Here is a 17,918-nt window from a genome sequence, read left to right on the forward strand (position 1 = left end):
AAGTCGACACCACCTAATTGTAAGTATTTTACCCTCAATATCCTGAATACTTGGATATCTCAAAGTTTTTGAACAGCCCCATCTAGTTTGAGACAATGAAGTTTGACTGTATTTTATTTCTGAATCATATCTGTCTTATTTAACTCTGTCAAACAATAATGATACTCAATTCAGTCCAATATCTGTAATACAGTCATTACAAAGGTTCAATTCACACATGTTTAAGTAAAATACCTATATAACCTGTCTGTGACACTACTGTGTAACATTACGTACTATAATCATTACATATGTCAAAAGCACCCTACATATGGTATAATTATTGTGTATTCCTGGTATAGATGAGTTTAGATGTACACAACATAAGCTAACATAAGCCTCTCATTTGTTTATATGGGCAAAGTTTGCACCTGTCGTGCACCTATACAGTACAGGTGTGTCAAATTTAACCCTAAGGCATCCTTTAAATGTTAAATTCATAGTCCAAAATTGACTGACATGGTCTGATATGAATGAGTTCCATTAATTATCGCATAAAATCTTGATAAGCGTTTTATCTATCTAACAGTGTTACTTATGCATCATATGTTTGTTTTGGTATAGATCTCAGCAGCATGGGGCGACACTGGTCCCAGTGACATAATACATGTACTCGATAGGTATAAATACATGTACTAAATATGGTACAATTCTAACTCCCATTCCCCAACACTACCATCTACAGTAAAACACGATTATAGCGAACACGCTTATAATGAATTGACGTTTACAGCGAAGTGAATTTCATTCCCCAAGACTCCATTTCATGTTGTAAACTTGACGGATATAATGAATTACGCTTATAACGAAGTTAAATTGCCCGTCCCTGGGACTTCGTTATAAGCGTGTTTTACTGTATATAGTCATAGACTTGGTTTCATATTTCCTCCCATTCTTGTTATGTGATTTGCTCATTTTATACTCCTTTAACTGGTATCCAATGCGCTAAGTCCGGCTTTGTTAGTGTAGATATTGCCACACAACCTTTTTTTAATTAATGTTAATTAATACCACTGCAGTGTTCTGTCTTTTAAATGAAATAAATCACATGTTAATGATATTCATCAAGCACCAATTTCAGGCATAGAATAATAATCTGATTTTTAAATGACACTGCATTTCATTATACTATAACAATACAATCAAAAGTGAGGATATTTAATGAATGTTTATCAATGAAAACTGCACGTATTGATTAAACAACAACCCACAGTTCTCTAGTAGTATAAAGGCACTCCTTTAAAACAACGCGATGATTGCCTACACACAGTCTGTCAAATCTACACATATAAGGATACCAGATTTTTACAAGTATATATCAATGCAGTGTGGGATAGATGATCCACATAGTGGGATATTGGATGTATACATAACACTAGCCTACACAGAGTGGGGTTGTATCAAAAAGTCTTAAAGCTAACAGAGGGATAGTTGAATTAGAGAGAGAAGTATCCGGTCAAAGATTCTCCACCTAATATTATTATTTTGTTAATAATCAGCTGTTGTCCTTGGGCATTATCTCTGTTTTAAATAAATAATATCATGTAATATTCTATGTATAAGGCTTGACTAGTTTACATCTAAACATCTGGATAACACATCACTGCCTGGATTAAGAGGAAAATCAAACTAATCCCTGACCAATGACCACTAATTAGATCTTATCCACATTCCCTGGGCCATGTTTTAGCAGCCATCAGCTGGACACACTAGCCCCAGGGGGTGCAGAGCTAAGGTGTCACTGACATAGCAGACAGGGGGTCAGGGATGTAAACAAGAACCATAGGGGTCTGTTCAAAATACACAAATTGCCTCTACATCGCACATAACCCATCAACATGGCCATAAATGACTGAAACCTTGATAAAACAACAAGCAGAACCAAATTTTATCAGGGCATTTCTAAAACTGGTATATATTCAAAAGCTCTAAAAAAATTATAATAATTTCAAATTTTAGACTTAAAAATTTGCAATTTTTCCTTATTAATAATTTTTTCTTGCAAAAATAAGTTATTGTACCTTAAATGTTAAGGTTGGATCAAACGGGTAATTTGTTTGCTATCCAGCCTCCTTAAATGCACAATAATTGATAATACACAAACTTAACCCCTATGACGTAGTAACAGACTTCAGGAAATCAGTGATTAGTGCGGTGCATGTGCCGCCACAGCTCCGTCTAAAAGTTGTGATGCAGTCAAAAAACTCTGTTTACCAGCGATTACCAGATTGTAAATGCACTCAACAGGGTTCAGAATTAAACACTCAATAAAAAAATACACCATTTCCCATCTTTGAAGCACAGTTTTAGGTGTATAACTATTTCATATATTAAAAGCTTGGTATCAACATTAAATAACCTGCATTTTATGCAACTCACTGCATTATATGTATTATATGTTCAGCTGACTTGTTAGAAAATGTTAGTCTTTTTTTGGGATAAAATTATCATTAAGACAACTTTTACAAGGTGCACATGCAGTTGGATTCTAAATAGCCCTATGATTAGTGAAAATGAGCTTCTGTAACATGTATACACCCTGTATGTAAAGTCAACAATTCTGTTTGTTATTTACTCTTTATAAATACATATTGGCAATTTTACTGGGCGGTGGTTGGGTGAATATTTTAGAGAAGTTGAAGTTGGTTTAAATCTGAGAGGATGTTAGATTACAGAAAAGATTTGTGGATATGAAAGAAAAGAATTATAGCATGAGAGGTAGGGATATATACCCGAGGTGACCGTTATGTCTGTAGGACAATTATTCTGATAGATGGATGGGTATGAGAGACAAAATCTTGTATTTGGGTACGAGTTAGTATCAACTGAGCAACATTATCATTGGTTTTGTGCTTACAGTGGTACTCTCTTCTGATGACCTTGCTAACAAACTGTGACCTAATTACCCAGAAATATCAGAGGTATAGATACTCTGTTGTGTATCTGTGATCGTCTACATCTGTCACAGTATTACTATCATAAACAGATCATATTCTTTCATTTATCACTTCAGCCATATGTGTGTATTACATGCAAAACTCGGAGATGATCCAGTGTCAGCATGAAATATAACATACTTGTAACACAATAAACATTTGAAAACATATTCAGCTAGGACCCCCTACCCACCCTAACCCATCCTCTCCAAATACAAAACATCCATCTGCTCCCACCCCATCAGCTCTTGTTGTTTTTGTCCTTACTGCCTTATCTTTTTTGGTATTCTGAACACTTAAATGTATACTCTAAAGTAATTAACTGAAACATCAGCAAAGTAAAGAAAGAAGCTTTTATATCAGTGTGGTGTATATATTCATTTGTTTTGGTTTTTATAAGAAAAAGAGTAAAAATAAGGGACATGAGAGATAAGTCCGAATCGTCCAAACTACATATAATAGATTACAAGATTTAAAAAAAAAAGCAAAGTCATGGCCATTTGGTATGTCTTCATCAGGATGTGTACATATTCTACGTGAACCCTCTATTGTACCGGTCAACAACATATCCCAGTGTCACTGTCAAGATTTACTCTCCATTCTATTTACACAGAAAAGTTTATCTAATCATAGAATTTTATTCAAACACTTTAAGTATTTGTACGAATATCTCGTTGAAAAACTTTAATATTTACCAACTTAAAATTATGTTAAATGTCTGGGCTATGTAATTCATAAAAATGTAAAATAACAGATTGGAATTGTCACTCGAGTGATTATCATGGCAACATATGGAGCACAAAAAATGGCTGTCAAACTACGGCAAAAAGAATGAGAATGTGAGTTAGGAGAACAAAATAAAGCAATTCCTAATGATATGAGTTTCTTTCATCGTTCTATAGAGGCGAATTCATCAAAAAATGTTACATAAAGTCAGAAGAAACAAAACCAACCGACATTCCCAAAAATGGAGAAAGCCATATTGCCAATGGTTGTGACAGAGAACACGTACCGAAAACCGAACGAGAAAAAAGTCCAATAAGTCACAGTTACTCTTTATCACTGAATATATTCACTACAAGGTTCACTTTCATTTAATATAACACAAGTAACTGAAAAATAAGTAAGAGACCAAAATACTTCTGCCATATTGTTGAGTGGGCAAAATTCCGTCGCTTAGAGGGTTCACTTTCGAGTGAAATATCTAGTTAACTAAGAAAGATAAAAACTTCATACCTTGCATCTAAGTACATCTTCTATTGCCTTCAATGCGGAATCAGTTAATTTCACATGGACTACGCTTTTTTGCTCGTAATTTGCTGAAGTGGAAGATAGCCCATATTTTTCACCCTCCACCAGCGTAGCCATATTGGAGCTCTTCAATGTGCTACTTGTAGATGGGGGCGATCTCAAGATAATAAAAACCTTCTTCCGGTCTAGATACGTGAAGTCGAAATTTTATGTTTTGGTCCTATGTTTTCGTTTTGTAGTAGGGATTTATGATATTATGATAACATACGATATTTATAATTTTTAGAATTTTTTTTTTATATAAACAAATATAAAATGTTATGAAATATTGTATTTTGAGAAAACCAGGATCAAGTTTCACAGAGAGAGAGAGAGAAAGAGAGAGAGAGAGAGAGAGAGAGAGAGAGAGAGAGAGAGAGAGAGAGAGAGAGAGAGAGAGAGAGAGAGAGAGAGAGAGAGAGATTTAAGCATTGTTTAAATGGCGTCAATATTAGCTGCAACAATTATGTAGCCCTCAACGATTTGTTTTAAACAGTTTTTTATACTTCAAATGATCAATGTTATCTAGCTTGTACAAGTAAAAATTCTGGCCGTGTATTTGAAGTATTAATAAGTATTCTACATATAGGTGCTTAAATTCACAGCATATTAAGAATTTACAAACGAATTCAAATTATGGATGTTAATATACATGTATATTTTTGTTTTAAAAAAATGAAATGACTAAAAAATATTCTCAAACCAGGACTTGAGGATGAACTGAGAAAAACTATAATAAATGTAAAGGGTGTGTACACATGAGAAGTAACAAGAAAAGGAAATCCCCACAAATACAGTCATTAAAATGGTGATTTTGTAGAGTACATGCTAATTACCAATCTTTTAAGGAAGTGTTCTTTAGCGGCACTGTTATGCACGGGTGATGCACATCACTGCGCGTTGACAGCGTTTATTGCCGTATGAACGTAATACTACAACCGCCACTGGCACATCATGATCGACAGCTAGGGGGGTCGGGCAGCCGTACGTGTATATGTAACAGATCGAGTTTTCACGCAATTAAGGCATTCTCTGCATTTTGAAAAATGCAAATTCACCGACACCATCTTCATCATATTTAAGATACATTGCCATTCCATATTTTACATATACATTTTATATTGTTATACTCAGTTCTAGATTCTCAAGTTTTCTTTTATTTTTTCTTTATTTTTTCTTTAAGATTAAATCATCCCTACGTCCTTATCACACTGTAAAATAAATCTCTTAATCAACAGAAAAGCAGGCGCCATCCTAATTAAACTATATAAATATAATAGTAAATAATGTTCTAAGTTTTTTAACTTTCTGTTTTACTTTTACTTTTTAAAAAAAATCTTAAACACAACATTTTTTGTGAAAAGTATGCTTTGATCATATTTCCTCGAGTTATTACATGTACATGCATACAAATACTATGAAGAAAAAGAGAAGGGCAACAACTCGAGCAATGCAGCTTTTATATTTTTAACATCTCGAATTATGTTTCTTGTATCAACAAACAACCAATAACGCGTAAAGGCTTGTGTCATAAAAACGATAAATCTCTCTCTCTCTCTCTCTCTCTCTCTCTCTCTCTCTCTCTCTCTCTCTCTCTCATATATATCATAATGGCTTTTTCCCCTCATGCAGGTAATTTTATGATAATAAATCGTGTTTTACATTTGTATATGAATTTACTTACATCAGCATCTTGTCAAGAGACATATATATTTCAAAGGGGCATGGACACAATTTTTATAAAAAATTATTTATCCGATTTTATTGTTTACAATGCTTCAGTAAGGCATTTTTGATAAGCAACTAAAATTTGAGTGTCATTTGCTGAGTATTAAGCGAGTTACAGGGCTTGAAACTCTTTACCTTGTAAACAAAGCGTTTGTTTACATTTCAGATGCTGAACTAAAAATTTCAGTTTTAGACCTAAAATGAATGTGTTAAACTTAGGAACTGTTTATTTATGCTTAAAATGAATAAAAAGATAAACAAATCAGCTCAAAAAAGATGTTTTAATGGTATATTGAACCTATGTAAACAAAAACAGGGCACGAGCCTTGTTTACGCGATAAAGAATGGTGAACCTGTATCTTGCTTATAACTCTAAGAATGACTCTCAAATTTCATTTGATCATTAGAAATGCATTCCTAAAGTATTTTAAATAATAAAAACAGAAAAATAGAATTTGACCAAAATCGTGACCATGCCCCTTTCATAATGTCGACCCTAAAAGGCATCTCGTGGTTAAAAGGCTTGGATAGAGAATTAGTTAAAATAGAGAATAAAGACATAATCAAAATGTAAGATGGTATCACAGTCACCTGACGGTATCGATATTATTTTTAAATACCGGTATATATAAACTCTACTGAAATTGTTTTTTCATTATAAGAAAAAATATAAATAAAAATCAGTGTCTGGGAGTGACCATCGATATCCTCCACCATACAGTTTGTGGACTCAAACTTACTGAGGTTTTCGACGACAGTGGGTGGCAAACAGGTGTACAATTAATTGAAATACAGGTATGTCAAAGGCCAATGACTGTTTCATCTCATTTAAACATATTTTAGATTAGACATGCTATTAGGCCATACATGTACATCCACAAAACAGTCTTTCAAATAATAGATTATTCCCAATCAAATTATACTATTGGAGAAAACACACACATTATTATATTAAGATGGTAGCTTCATTACTTGTACATATCATAACGGTGTTAATTTATTATTGTCGAACCTTTTTAAGGACTGAAAAAAAAATACATATGCATAATTCACGTTGATCTATATTGAAAACATTTAGTGTACAGAAGAACTTTTAGAAAATGATATCATATTTATAAAAAAGTTGCAAATATGGAGTTTATCTGTAGTTTATTGACATTCATTACTCATAGTAGTCATAGTCCCAGCCCCCCCCCCCCCCCCCCCCCCCCCCCCCACCCCCCCCCCCCCCCCCCCCCCCCCCCCCCCCCGCAAAAAAATATTGATTTAAGACAGCAAAGTTTTGACAAAAAGAAAGTGCATGCATTTACTTTGAATAGAATATGATAAAAAATGCATTTAATTGCCAGTAATATCTACTTGGTAATATGGACTGGCACGTAATTTTAAGAATGACTAATAAATACAGTTGTACATAACAGATCCAGTTTATTCTATTTCATATCAAACAAATACAATTAATTAAAAAAAATTAATTTTGTAAACCGTTGCTAAGTCTTGATAATAAATGTCAAATATAGAGGACGAGCGTATAAATAAAAAAAATAACAAGCATATAGATATAATTTTGATTCTATACTTTGTATAAAGATAATATGGCCTTTAGAGCATTGTTCACTTCTCTCTTCTCTCTCTCTCTCTCTCTCTCTCTCTCTCTCTCTCTCTCTCTCTCTCTCTCTCTCTCTCTCTCTCTCTCTCTCTCTCTCCTCTCCCTCTCTCTCCTCTCCCTCTCTCTCTCTCTCTCTCTCTCTCTCTCTCTCTCTCTCTCTCTCTCTCTCTCTCACTCTCTCTCTCTCTCTCTCTCTCTAAATACATGGTAAGTAAATTCAAAATTCTCTAATATTATCAACATATACATAAACGAACGGTTCTACTAATTCAACCAGTAAAATTTTGCTGCGTTTTGTTGAATTCTACTTTTTCCTGTCTGTAACATCTAACAACTCCATAACAGAAAAACACTAACAGCATGGCCCCAAGCATGGACCCAAAAATGATGGCCAACTCATGGTCGAAATCGTCCTCGGAGTCCTCTCTAGAGGAGGCGTCACCCTTCGGCGGTATTGTCGGTGAGTTTGTGTCCGTCTTTGTTGTCCGACTAGAGAGGGTCACTGGTTTTGTCGTTGTTGTTGTCGTCGTTGTTGTTGTTGTGTATTCAGATGTTGTTGTCACATGACTGCCAGTCGTCACTGTTGTTGTAGTTGTTGTTTGTGGCGTGGTTGTTGTTTGTGGCGTGGTTGTTGTTTGTGGCGTGGTTGTTGTTTGTGGTGTGGTTGTTGTTTGTGGCGTGGTTGTTGTTTCTATTGTTGTGGATGGCACCGGACTGGTTGTTGCTGAGTTGATTGCGTTAGTCTGTGCTGAGTTGATTTCGTCAGTCTGTGATACAGTAGATGTATACATTGACGGTCGGTCTGTTGTCAGTGCCATCATGTTATGTGGAGTCCCTGGGTCATCCGCCGACCTTTTGGCATTGACCTTTAACCCCATCAGTTCAATGAAAAGCGGGTTCAGGCGGAGCTGACGAGGTTCTTCAATCTGTGACTGGCCCTAAAGAGAAAATGCAATCATTCAGAATGTTGTTTACGCGCATCAGAGAGCATGTACCCACTTGACAATACACAGGTTCCACCAATGATCGTGTAAAATACCGGGTATGTTTCTTGCTCAATCGCCTGCATCACGAATATGTGGAAAAACTGATTAAAAACATATTCCATTCACAAGAATTAGATGAACATATTGCAGAGATAAACGTTCTGGAAAACCACGTTATTTGCTAAAAACGACAAAATTTAATGTAAGAGGAATTCAAGACACAAATATTGTGGACACCCATCCCCCAACCAACACAAGATAATGTAAGAAAAAAAATCAGATATTTTTTTATCCATGTATGCCGTGTTTGTAGTTTGTCAATCAAGAAAAATGTTTTAAATGAGAGCAAGATAGGAGACAATCGATCCATTCGCATTAAGCACTACACCTGTAGCTTATCACGGATATGCATTTTTGGAATTTTCAGGAAGGTCTGACGAAGCTATCATTATACTATAGATTGCACACAGATCAATTTCATATCATAATGACATTTATGTTACATGCGTGGATCTAGAGGGGGGCAGGGGGTCAATCAAAAAACTATTATTGAAAAATTTGAATTTAAGGGAAAAAAAATATCTTAAGGCAATTTAGCCCTTTTGGGTGTACAGCCAAAATACATATATAATTTTTTACCTTTTTTCTGGTAAAACATTTAAAACCGTATCCGATGTATCATAATTATCTTATTCTATTGTATTCTTCTAGCTTGGACTTAATCATTTTCCGTGATAATTTGCTAGTTTGTCGAACGAATAGGCCTGTACCATATGATGAAAACATGATATAATCATGTAGATAAACTATAATTAAATCAGTGCTATGTTGCAACGCACTTTGAATTAAAATTAAAAGGTTCATTTTTCAAAGTCGAAAAAAGTAAAAACTAAATCTAACATACTTGTTTTCTGTTCAATGTCAACATTATACAAGCTGACAAAATGATTTTAATAAAGATAATTTGCTTCCGATTTAATTTTGAACATATCAAATATTCATCTCATCCATTTGTACATAGAAGGAAGTACTGCTCCATGACCGGAATGCAGAAGTCTGTGACAGTTCCTTACCTTACAGACAGCGGGCACCGTCAGGGCTAATAGGACAGCCCATTGGGCCCAGGCCGCCCGGATGGACACTGCATGGACTTCCATTCATAGGACAACGGCGGGATTCCCTGCACTCTTCCTCACTGACCACTAACACAGAGCAGGGAGGGATCTTGTGTATAAAGCGGGGACCGGTAGCGCCTGTACACCTGCTGTACAACCAATACCTGCGTCGTCAAGTTGACGCGAGCGTGTTGAAAAAGATAACAATTTTACATACTTTTTTTCTGTTTATAATCAAACCATTTTTAGATAACTGCCAATATCTGTTAACATTTAGTTAATATTAAATACTACTGGAATTAATGTACTCTCCAAAACTTCATTCTTTAAAGACGAAATAAAATCGTATGAAACATGTTGCCAATTACCTGTGGGTTTTTTTTACTTGACTGTCGACCGTTATCGTATGTTGTTTGATTTTATGTCGACACTTTAAAATATCAGTATGATAAATATATACCATATTAAATTCACATTTTTAGACAAGATACCTTATGCAGTTGTATCCGTTCAAAATTTATTGAAAGAAAATGTTAAAAGACGTAAAGTTATCAATTATATTGTAAATTCTTGATTTGATTCATAATTTTCAATTGAATCGGAGTTTTCGACATTAGAGTTTTATTTGCTAAATGTTCTAGTCGTAGATATTAAACAATAAAAAGGTGAATATGTTCTTGGTTGATGGTAATAACATTGTAAAAATCCATCTAAATTACAGAATATCCTTGATCAAGTAATGTTATATAGGTATACTGGGCTGAATTCTTTATCAGAAAGTCTCCACATCTGTGTAGAAGAAATACGACCAAACAACTCTCTTTGGCATATCTCTTTTATCATTACAAATGCAATGAAATCCTTTTAAAATTGTTAAATTTCCATCCCCTCTCTTATAGGGGTCAAATATAGAAATGCAGATTGATATATATATATATATATATATAAAAAGAAGAACAACGTTGTCTACCCTTGTTGTCGTAAGATCGAACAATATTATACATGTAACTGTGTATAAACACAAAATTCAACATCAAACAAATATTTCATCACTATTTTCAGGCACGTTTTTCAGTTTTTGACACATGGGAATCGCCAGTCACACGGTTGTCAAAATTAATGCACAAAATAAATCCTTGAAAGCTATCCACATGGCTTATATAAATAAAATACATGCATGTAAACACTGATGAACAATACCTCACAGCCGTCTACTTTACACATAAATCCATTCAGCAATATCGTAAGTCCAAGTCCATCACTCATACATTTAAGTTCAGCGAATCTCTCTCACAAGTTTATCACAATCGTCAGAACTTGGACATTTTGATGGAAATGTCTCCTCCTCCCTCCATGTAGGCCTGTTTTTGGTCGTTTTTGTAACACCGGTACACACAGAAGATAAACACCGCCAGAACCATCAGTCCAAACATCACACCGAAGATAATGGCCAACTCGTGGTCGTAGTTAGGCGAGGAACTGGCGGCCGGCGTCACCGGAACAGAGGTCGAAGAAGAGGGTCCGGAAGTTGACGTGGGTGCCTGTGTGGTGGGTCCGGAAATACTTGGCTGTTGGGTTGTAGAGCGTTCAGATGTCTGGATAGTAGGCGAGGGTGTTGGTCCCTGGGTGGAAATACTAGGCTGTGTTTGAACTGATCCTAACGGAACTGCAGTTATTGTAGTCGACGAGTTTGATGACGAGTCTGTTCTTGTTGTCGTCGTCGGTGTTGTTGTTGTTGAAGTGGGTGTTGTTGTTGTTGTATTGGGTGTTGTTGTTGTTGTAGTGGGTGTTGTTGTTGTATTGGGTGTTGTTGTATTGGGTGTTGTTGTTGTTGTAGTGGGTGTTGTTGTCGTTGTAGTGGGTGTTGTTGTTGTTGTATTGGGTGTTGTTGTTGTAGTGGGTGTTGTTGTTGTAGTGGGTGTTGTTGTTGTATTGGGTGTTGTTGTTGTTGTAGTGGGTGTTGTTGTTGTTGTTGTATTGGGTGTTGTTGTCGTTGTAGTGGGTGTTGTTGTTGTCGTGGGTATTGTTGTTGTTGTCTTCTGTGATGTAGTAGTGGATTCTGTTGGTTTCGTCGGCGTCGTCGGTGTTGTTGCTGTAGATGTTGTTGTTGTTGGATTTGATTCAGTTGTTGGATTTGCTATTCCTTCTACCTAAAATAAAGAATATACCAATAAGGTAAACAGTTGAGCTTGGTTATATCAAGTGTAAATGCATCGTTAAATTATATATTCTTTACATCATTCAATATATTTTCATGTCTACCTCTTATTTTTGGTATGTATGCATTATCCATAACCTTAAACAAAAGTAACTACTTGGGACCACAGTTTTACTTAAATATACAATAAATGTTAATGTCCACTTACCCGACACACTGCAGCAACACAGAGAAGGGTGAAGAACCTGTAAAATCTCATGGTGACTATATAAGTACTGACACACCGTCTACTGTATATACTAATGTGTCGTCATCACGGAGTAACTCTGATCTGATAACGACAGAAGGCGCCCTTATCAGAACTAAAGTTCAGGACAGGCCGAGGTGGGTGTGTCTCCATTATAGAGATCCGCCATTCCTTCCCGACATTCCTCGGTCGTCCGGGACGGACCGGGAAATCATTGATTCCAGATCGCTTCCTCCCGACACAGCTATCATCGTTAAAGTAAACGTCTACAAGGGCTGTATTTAATGGCCACTTTATCTTGTAACCGTTGTGCAGCTTACGATCTCCTCCCTCCTTAGTCAACACCCGTACGCGTGTTTATTGTAATTTAACAAATCGACTAATTAATTTCAGTTTAATGCTGATATAAATGACACGTTTTAACTTCTTTTTTAATTCTATCAGATAACACTGAGCTCACAAGACTATTACGTAATAAATGGACTTTAAAACCATTCCTGGCGCAAGATGAGTAATGCAACAAAATAAACATGTCTGATACTATTAAAACAAAAAAGACTTCTGTTTTAATATCAATTAAAACATGGAGGCATTGTTCTCAATTCATCATTTACGAGAAATGTGAACATAAAATACTAGTAATTAATCATATTTTACAAATGTCTCACAGTCGTATATATTCAGCATTCAATGTTTTAGACCCGGATTCTTCCAATAAAGACTGTCTGTGAATCATTTTCTACCCGGATTTATTTTCAATGTCCGCCAATCTCTGGTGGAAAACCTTTAGATCCGCCCTGTGCTTCATCAGGAACTGGCCGTTGAGGTGGAACACGGGAATGTCGTATCTGTAATTCTTATACCACTCCTTGTTTTCTGGTAGCGATATGTCCACTGTCTCCAACTCAAACTAAAACCAAATCAACGCCATTGTCAGAACAGATCAACACAAATTATACATTAGGCTATAGCTGTCTTAAGTTAGTCCTATGTTAAACGTCACCCACACGCGTAGATTAGGAGAAAACATCGAGAAATCGTCGTTTTAAAAATTCAATCAAAGTCCTATTTTTAATTTAATTTTTTGCAACAAAAATACTGCAATCTGTAGGAATAAAATATGTTTGGGGCACAATGGTTGATATATAGTGGACGCTCAATTTGGATTGTCGTTAACGGTCGTAGCCGACAAGAGAGAACATTAAAATGTTGGTCTACATATAGCAAGAATACTCACTGTGTTTGTACAGTGTGTCTATGTAAATAAATAAAAACCATTCGTTTCAAAGTTTTGTTTTATCTTTTATTGGTTTGGTATTTGACAGCGACGTTAAACGTAAAAACCTTAATTTTATCCGCGTGATTCTGATACAGTTCTTATGTGAAGACGCTAGATGATAACCATGCAAACGGTTACACAGCCAAAAGTGCTTAAAGTGAAACAAATATCCTCACGATATGCACGTGAAATTTTCCTTCATTGAATACCGCGAGAAATATTTGATGTAAAACCAATCATGTCCACTTAACATAAATTCGATAAATATGAATTCACTTTACATTTTTTTTTCAAATGAAAAAGTGAAATTCTCATTTCAGGTGATAAAAAACGTTCAGGTCATTCTATGTGAAGTTAATTTCACTTGATTCAGAATTGACTGGTAGCTGGTGGATGTAATGTCTGTTAGTTGTAATGTCTAAAATATATTTGTACCTTATGGATGTATTTTTTAAGGATACAATGACCTTGTAGCTGTAATGTCAAGGATATATTTATCTTGAAGATTTTATGTTTCTAGACTGAAATTATCAAGTGGTTGTTGTCTAGGATATATTTCCCTGGTGTTTGTGAAGTCTAGGATATTTTTACCTGACGGTTGCCATGTTTAGGATATATATTTCCCTGGTGTTTGCTATGTTTAGGATATATCTACCTTGTAGTTGTATTGTCTAGGATATCTTTACCTTGTGGTTGTATTGTCTAGGATATATTTACCTTGTGGTTGTACTGTCTAGGATATATTTACCTTGTGGTTGTACTGTCTAGGATATATTTACCTTGTGGTTGTAATGTCTAGGATGTATTTACCTTATGGTTGTATTGTCTAGGATATATTTACCTGGTTGTTGTATTGTCTAGGATATATTTACCTTGTGGTTGTATTGTCTAGGATGTATTTACCTTGTGGTTGTAATGTCTAGGATGTATTTACCTGGTGGTTGTATTGTCTAGGATGTATTTACCTGGTGGTTGTATTGTCTAGGATGTATTTACCTTGTGGTTGTATTGTCTAGGATGTATTTACCTGGTGGTTGTAATGTCTAGGATGTATTTACCTGGTGGTTGTATTGTCTAGGATATATATTTACCTTGTGGTTGTATTGTCTAGGATAGATTTACCTTGTGGTTGTATTGTCTAGGATAGATTTACCTTGTGGTTGTATTGTCTAGGATATATCTACCTGTGGTTGTATTGTCTAGGATAGATGTACCTTTGATTGTATTGTCTAGGATAGATTTACCTTGTGGTTGTATTGTCTAGGATAGATTTACCTTGTGGTTGTATTGTCTAGGATATATTTACCTTGTGGTTGTATTGTCTAGGATGTATTTACCTTATGGTTGTATTGTCTAGGATATATTTACCTGGTTGTTGTATTGTCTAGGATATATTTACCTTGTGGTTGTATTGTCTAGGATGTATTTACCTTGTGGTTGTAATGTCTAGGATGTATTTACCTGGTGGTTGTATTGTCTAGGATATATTAACCTGGTGGTTGTATTGTCTAGGATGTATTTACCTTGTGGTTGTATTGTCTAGGATGTATTTACCTTGTGGTTGTATTGTCTAGGATGTATTTACCTTGTGGTTGTATTGTCTAGGATGTATTTACCTTGTGGTTGTAATGTCTAGGATGTATTTACCTGGTGGTTGTATTGTCTAGGATATATATTTACCTTGTGGTTGTATTGTCTAGGATAGATTTACCTTGTGGTTGTATTGTCTAGGATAGATTTACCTTGTGGTTGTATTGTCTAGGATATATCTACCTGTGGTTGTATTGTCTAGGATAGATTTACCTTTGATTGTATTGTCTAGGATAGATTTACCTTGTGGTTGTATTGTCTAGGATAGATTTACCTTGTGGTTGTATTGTCTAGGATATATTTACCTTGTGGTTGTATTGTCTAGGATATATTTACCTTGTGGTTGTATTGCCTAGGATAGATTTACCTTATGGTTGTATTGTCTAGGATAGATTTACCTGGTGGTTGTATTGTCTAGGATATATATTTATCTGGTGGTTGAAATGTGTAAAGTAAGTTAGTTAGCCTTTAAGGCATGATACACAATATTGAGTGATTGTATTAAGTTCCAAGCTTGATCAACTAATGACTGTTAGTTTGTATTATCTTAGATAGACATGATAGATAACCAAGTTGATTTTAGGTTTGAAATAGTCTAAGATTAGCTAATGATTGCAAAGTCCAAGATATTATAACTGGTTGTCATAAGGTTTCAGAATTTGCTAATGTTGTAAAGTACAAGATAGATAACCTGATTTTCGTAAGATCTGTGATAGATTAGCTGGCTGTTAGAAAGTCTAATATAGATTAGCTGATGATTGCAGTGTCTGAGATAGATAGTAAAGCTGCAGATAGTTGTAAAGTCTGTGATAAATAAGTTTGTTGCTGTAACATCCTGGATAGACTATAGGTGGTAGGTTAGCATAAATTAGGTAAATTGGTGGTTGTAATATGTATTTCTGATTGTTCACCTAACGGTTTTATGGTCTAATCAATTATTTCAATAAGACCGTAAGGTCGATCTGAGCTAGATTACCTGGTGGTTGTAAGGTTTGAGGACCTCTAACGCTTTATCACAGAGACTGCAGTCCTCTTTCGTATACAGTGTCAGTACCGGCAACTTCCTTGATCCAAAGGCCGTGGACTGCGTAACACGTAGCGGGAGGATTGACAACAATACATTCACCCTTAACAAACTCCTCATTCTTCAGTCAGCGTTTATAAATACACATGTAACTGTCTCTTCAATATATGAGTTCCCAAAAAACTCAAACTTCTTTTTTCTTGACTATCATTATACTTATCTGAAACAAAAAATGAATATCTATAGATATAGTTACACCAGGGACATATAAAAACAGGTCTGATTTCTTAAAACTACATGTATTTACTCTCTTGAAATTCTGAATCCATGCTTATTCGGATTACTATTTTAATAAGTTTGTTTTAATTTAGAGAAGAAACACTGATAAATGTGGTCGCTTATCGACACCGTCAGTGTGTCGCCAGTTTACCTGCCGATCCAGGTGATTCTACTTTCACTTTTGAGATGAACAACTCGGACATGAATGTTTAGAACTTGAGAATGTAAAATAGTGTGCCATGGCTATGGATAGATCAGTGCACTGCTATTATTATTTATGCCCTGTGGTTAATAAAATGTGATAATCAATGCGGAAGAGCTTCAATGAAGCATACGTTTCCAAGAGGCCCATGGACCACAAAGCTCACCTGAGCAACACAATCAATATTATGAACACTTTAGAGTTTACACCATAGCTGGATGCTTTCATATAACTCACAAATGGATGTTCAGAAGAAATATTTTTTGGGGGGTGGGTGGGGGTGGGCGTTGGGGTGTTATACTCCTATGTGGAACTTTGCATCCCTCCTTGGGCCACTCCATTGGTCTGTTGGTCATAGAGACGCTCTGTTGGTATATCGCACATTTTTAATGCCCTAATCCATCACCCAAAACATTTTCATGTATAATTTTTATGATCCTACTTTGAAAAGAGTGTACAGTATTCCTTTATTTCAACAAGTAATATATTTCTATCAAACGTGGGTTGCTTTTCTATTAAATGTGGGTTGCTTTTTTGCCAAGTTTGGTTAAAAAGGCTTAGTAAATTAAGAAAAGAAGTACATTCAGAATTAAAAGTTTATGAACAAATATTTGCATTCAGTGTATATTTCCCCTTATCTTTGTATTGGATATCTGCGATGTTCAATTTTCTATGAATACACTTTGATAATTTATGCGCCATGTGCATAAATATAACGCTTCCACATGTTTTGAGTATATTTATTTTTGTAAGATTAAATGAAACGTCCAACCTTCCATGACCAATTTGATATGTACTTTTGAAAAATAATCATTTAATTATATCTACTTCTTAATAAAAAATATTTTTCTTTACAAAGTTACTCACACTATATTTTTAGTCGCAGAAGCCAACTAAATAACATGTTAATATGGCTGTTCAATGTATGTTTCATATCCCTGATTATGAGCATAAATAATGACTTTACAGTGGCGATACACAATATTTCATACAAAAAGACATCAGTATGAAAATATAAATTTAGCATTGAATGCTTTTTTTTTTGGATGTCGTTGGTCCAATGATGCACGAAGCGGTGCATACAAATTATCATACGACATCCAAATATAAGCATTCAATTTCATTCCTAAATCAATGTAGTACCATGTGTGAGCATTACATTGTCCTCACAGGGTGGCACCAAGTTCTGAGTACAGAGGCGTCACAGTTCTGGAATATATACCATTTGTTTGTTAAATAATAACTACTACCGGTATATAGTACCCCAAGCAGTTTCATCTGATGATACAAACAAACTGTATGCATTTAACTATTCATTTAAACTAATATATATGATAGCTATGTCACAAAGGTTGAAACGCTCATTTAAGAACCACACTTGTCTTATTTGTAACTCACTCCAGTTGGCATGTTCACATAATAAGCAAACGCTTGAG

General features: G+C 35.2%; 4 protein-coding genes across 4 annotated transcripts in view; all 4 read right to left on the reverse strand.

Moving 5' to 3' along the window:
* The window catches only part of LOC128175983 (RNA polymerase II elongation factor ELL-like), a 30,776-nt gene extending 26,403 nt beyond the window's left edge, over window positions 1-4,373 (reverse strand). Inside the window, exon 1 of the mRNA XM_052841923.1 lies at window positions 4,212-4,373. Coding sequence (XP_052697883.1) covers window positions 4,212-4,343 — 132 coding nt within the window. The 5' untranslated portion in view covers window positions 4,344-4,373. The remainder of the gene's footprint in view (window positions 1-4,211) is intronic.
* A 3,359-nt stretch (window positions 4,374-7,732) lies between these two features.
* On the reverse strand, window positions 7,733-9,895 carry LOC128178294 (integumentary mucin C.1-like). Its single transcript, XM_052845398.1, has 2 exons — window positions 9,662-9,895; window positions 7,733-8,540 (listed from the first exon to the last, which is right to left on the reverse strand). The coding sequence occupies exons 1-2, from the start codon at window positions 9,743-9,745 to the stop codon at window positions 7,872-7,874; spliced, it is 753 nt and encodes a 250-aa protein (XP_052701358.1). The 5' UTR covers window positions 9,746-9,895; the 3' UTR covers window positions 7,733-7,871.
* A 629-nt stretch (window positions 9,896-10,524) lies between these two features.
* Window positions 10,525-12,502, reverse strand: LOC128178293 (uncharacterized). The gene is made up of 2 exons (XM_052845397.1): window positions 12,070-12,502; window positions 10,525-11,853 (listed from the first exon to the last, which is right to left on the reverse strand). The coding sequence occupies exons 1-2, from the start codon at window positions 12,118-12,120 to the stop codon at window positions 11,014-11,016; spliced, it is 891 nt and encodes a 296-aa protein (XP_052701357.1). The 5' UTR covers window positions 12,121-12,502; the 3' UTR covers window positions 10,525-11,013.
* Window positions 12,503-12,646: 144 nt separating this feature from the next.
* Window positions 12,647-16,465, reverse strand: LOC128178295 (glutaredoxin-like protein C5orf63 homolog). The gene is made up of 3 exons (XM_052845399.1): window positions 16,432-16,465; window positions 15,954-16,221; window positions 12,647-13,018 (listed from the first exon to the last, which is right to left on the reverse strand). The coding sequence occupies exons 2-3, from the start codon at window positions 16,119-16,121 to the stop codon at window positions 12,848-12,850; spliced, it is 339 nt and encodes a 112-aa protein (XP_052701359.1). The 5' UTR covers window positions 16,122-16,221; window positions 16,432-16,465; the 3' UTR covers window positions 12,647-12,847.
* Window positions 16,466-17,918: the final 1,453 nt, after the last annotated feature.

This window comes from Crassostrea angulata, chromosome 3, assembly GCF_025612915.1.
Source record: "Crassostrea angulata isolate pt1a10 chromosome 3, ASM2561291v2, whole genome shotgun sequence".
In the NCBI taxonomy this organism is placed as follows: Eukaryota; Metazoa; Mollusca; class Bivalvia; order Ostreida; family Ostreidae; genus Magallana; species Magallana angulata.

Excerpts from the sequence above, each read along its gene's own strand:
- LOC128178294 (XM_052845398.1), bottom strand. The coding sequence starts at position 9,745 with ATGGAAGTCCATGCAGTGTCCATCCGGGCGGCCTGGGCCCAATGGGCT. Across the intron at positions 8,541-9,661 it reads CGGTGCCCGCTGTCTGTAAG|GGCCAGTCACAGATTGAAGA; the intron begins GTAAGGAACTGT and ends TTTTCTCTTTAG.
- LOC128178293 (XM_052845397.1), bottom strand. The coding sequence starts at position 12,120 with ATGAGATTTTACAGGTTCTTCACCCTTCTCTGTGTTGCTGCAGTGTGT. Across the intron at positions 11,854-12,069 it reads GTGTTGCTGCAGTGTGTCGG|GTAGAAGGAATAGCAAATCC; the intron begins GTAAGTGGACAT and ends TCTTTATTTTAG.
- LOC128178295 (XM_052845399.1), bottom strand. The coding sequence starts at position 16,121 with ATGAGGAGTTTGTTAAGGGTGAATGTATTGTTGTCAATCCTCCCGCTA. Across the intron at positions 13,019-15,953 it reads TCAAACCTTACAACCACCAG|TTTGAGTTGGAGACAGTGGA; the intron begins GTAATCTAGCTC and ends ATTTGGTTTTAG.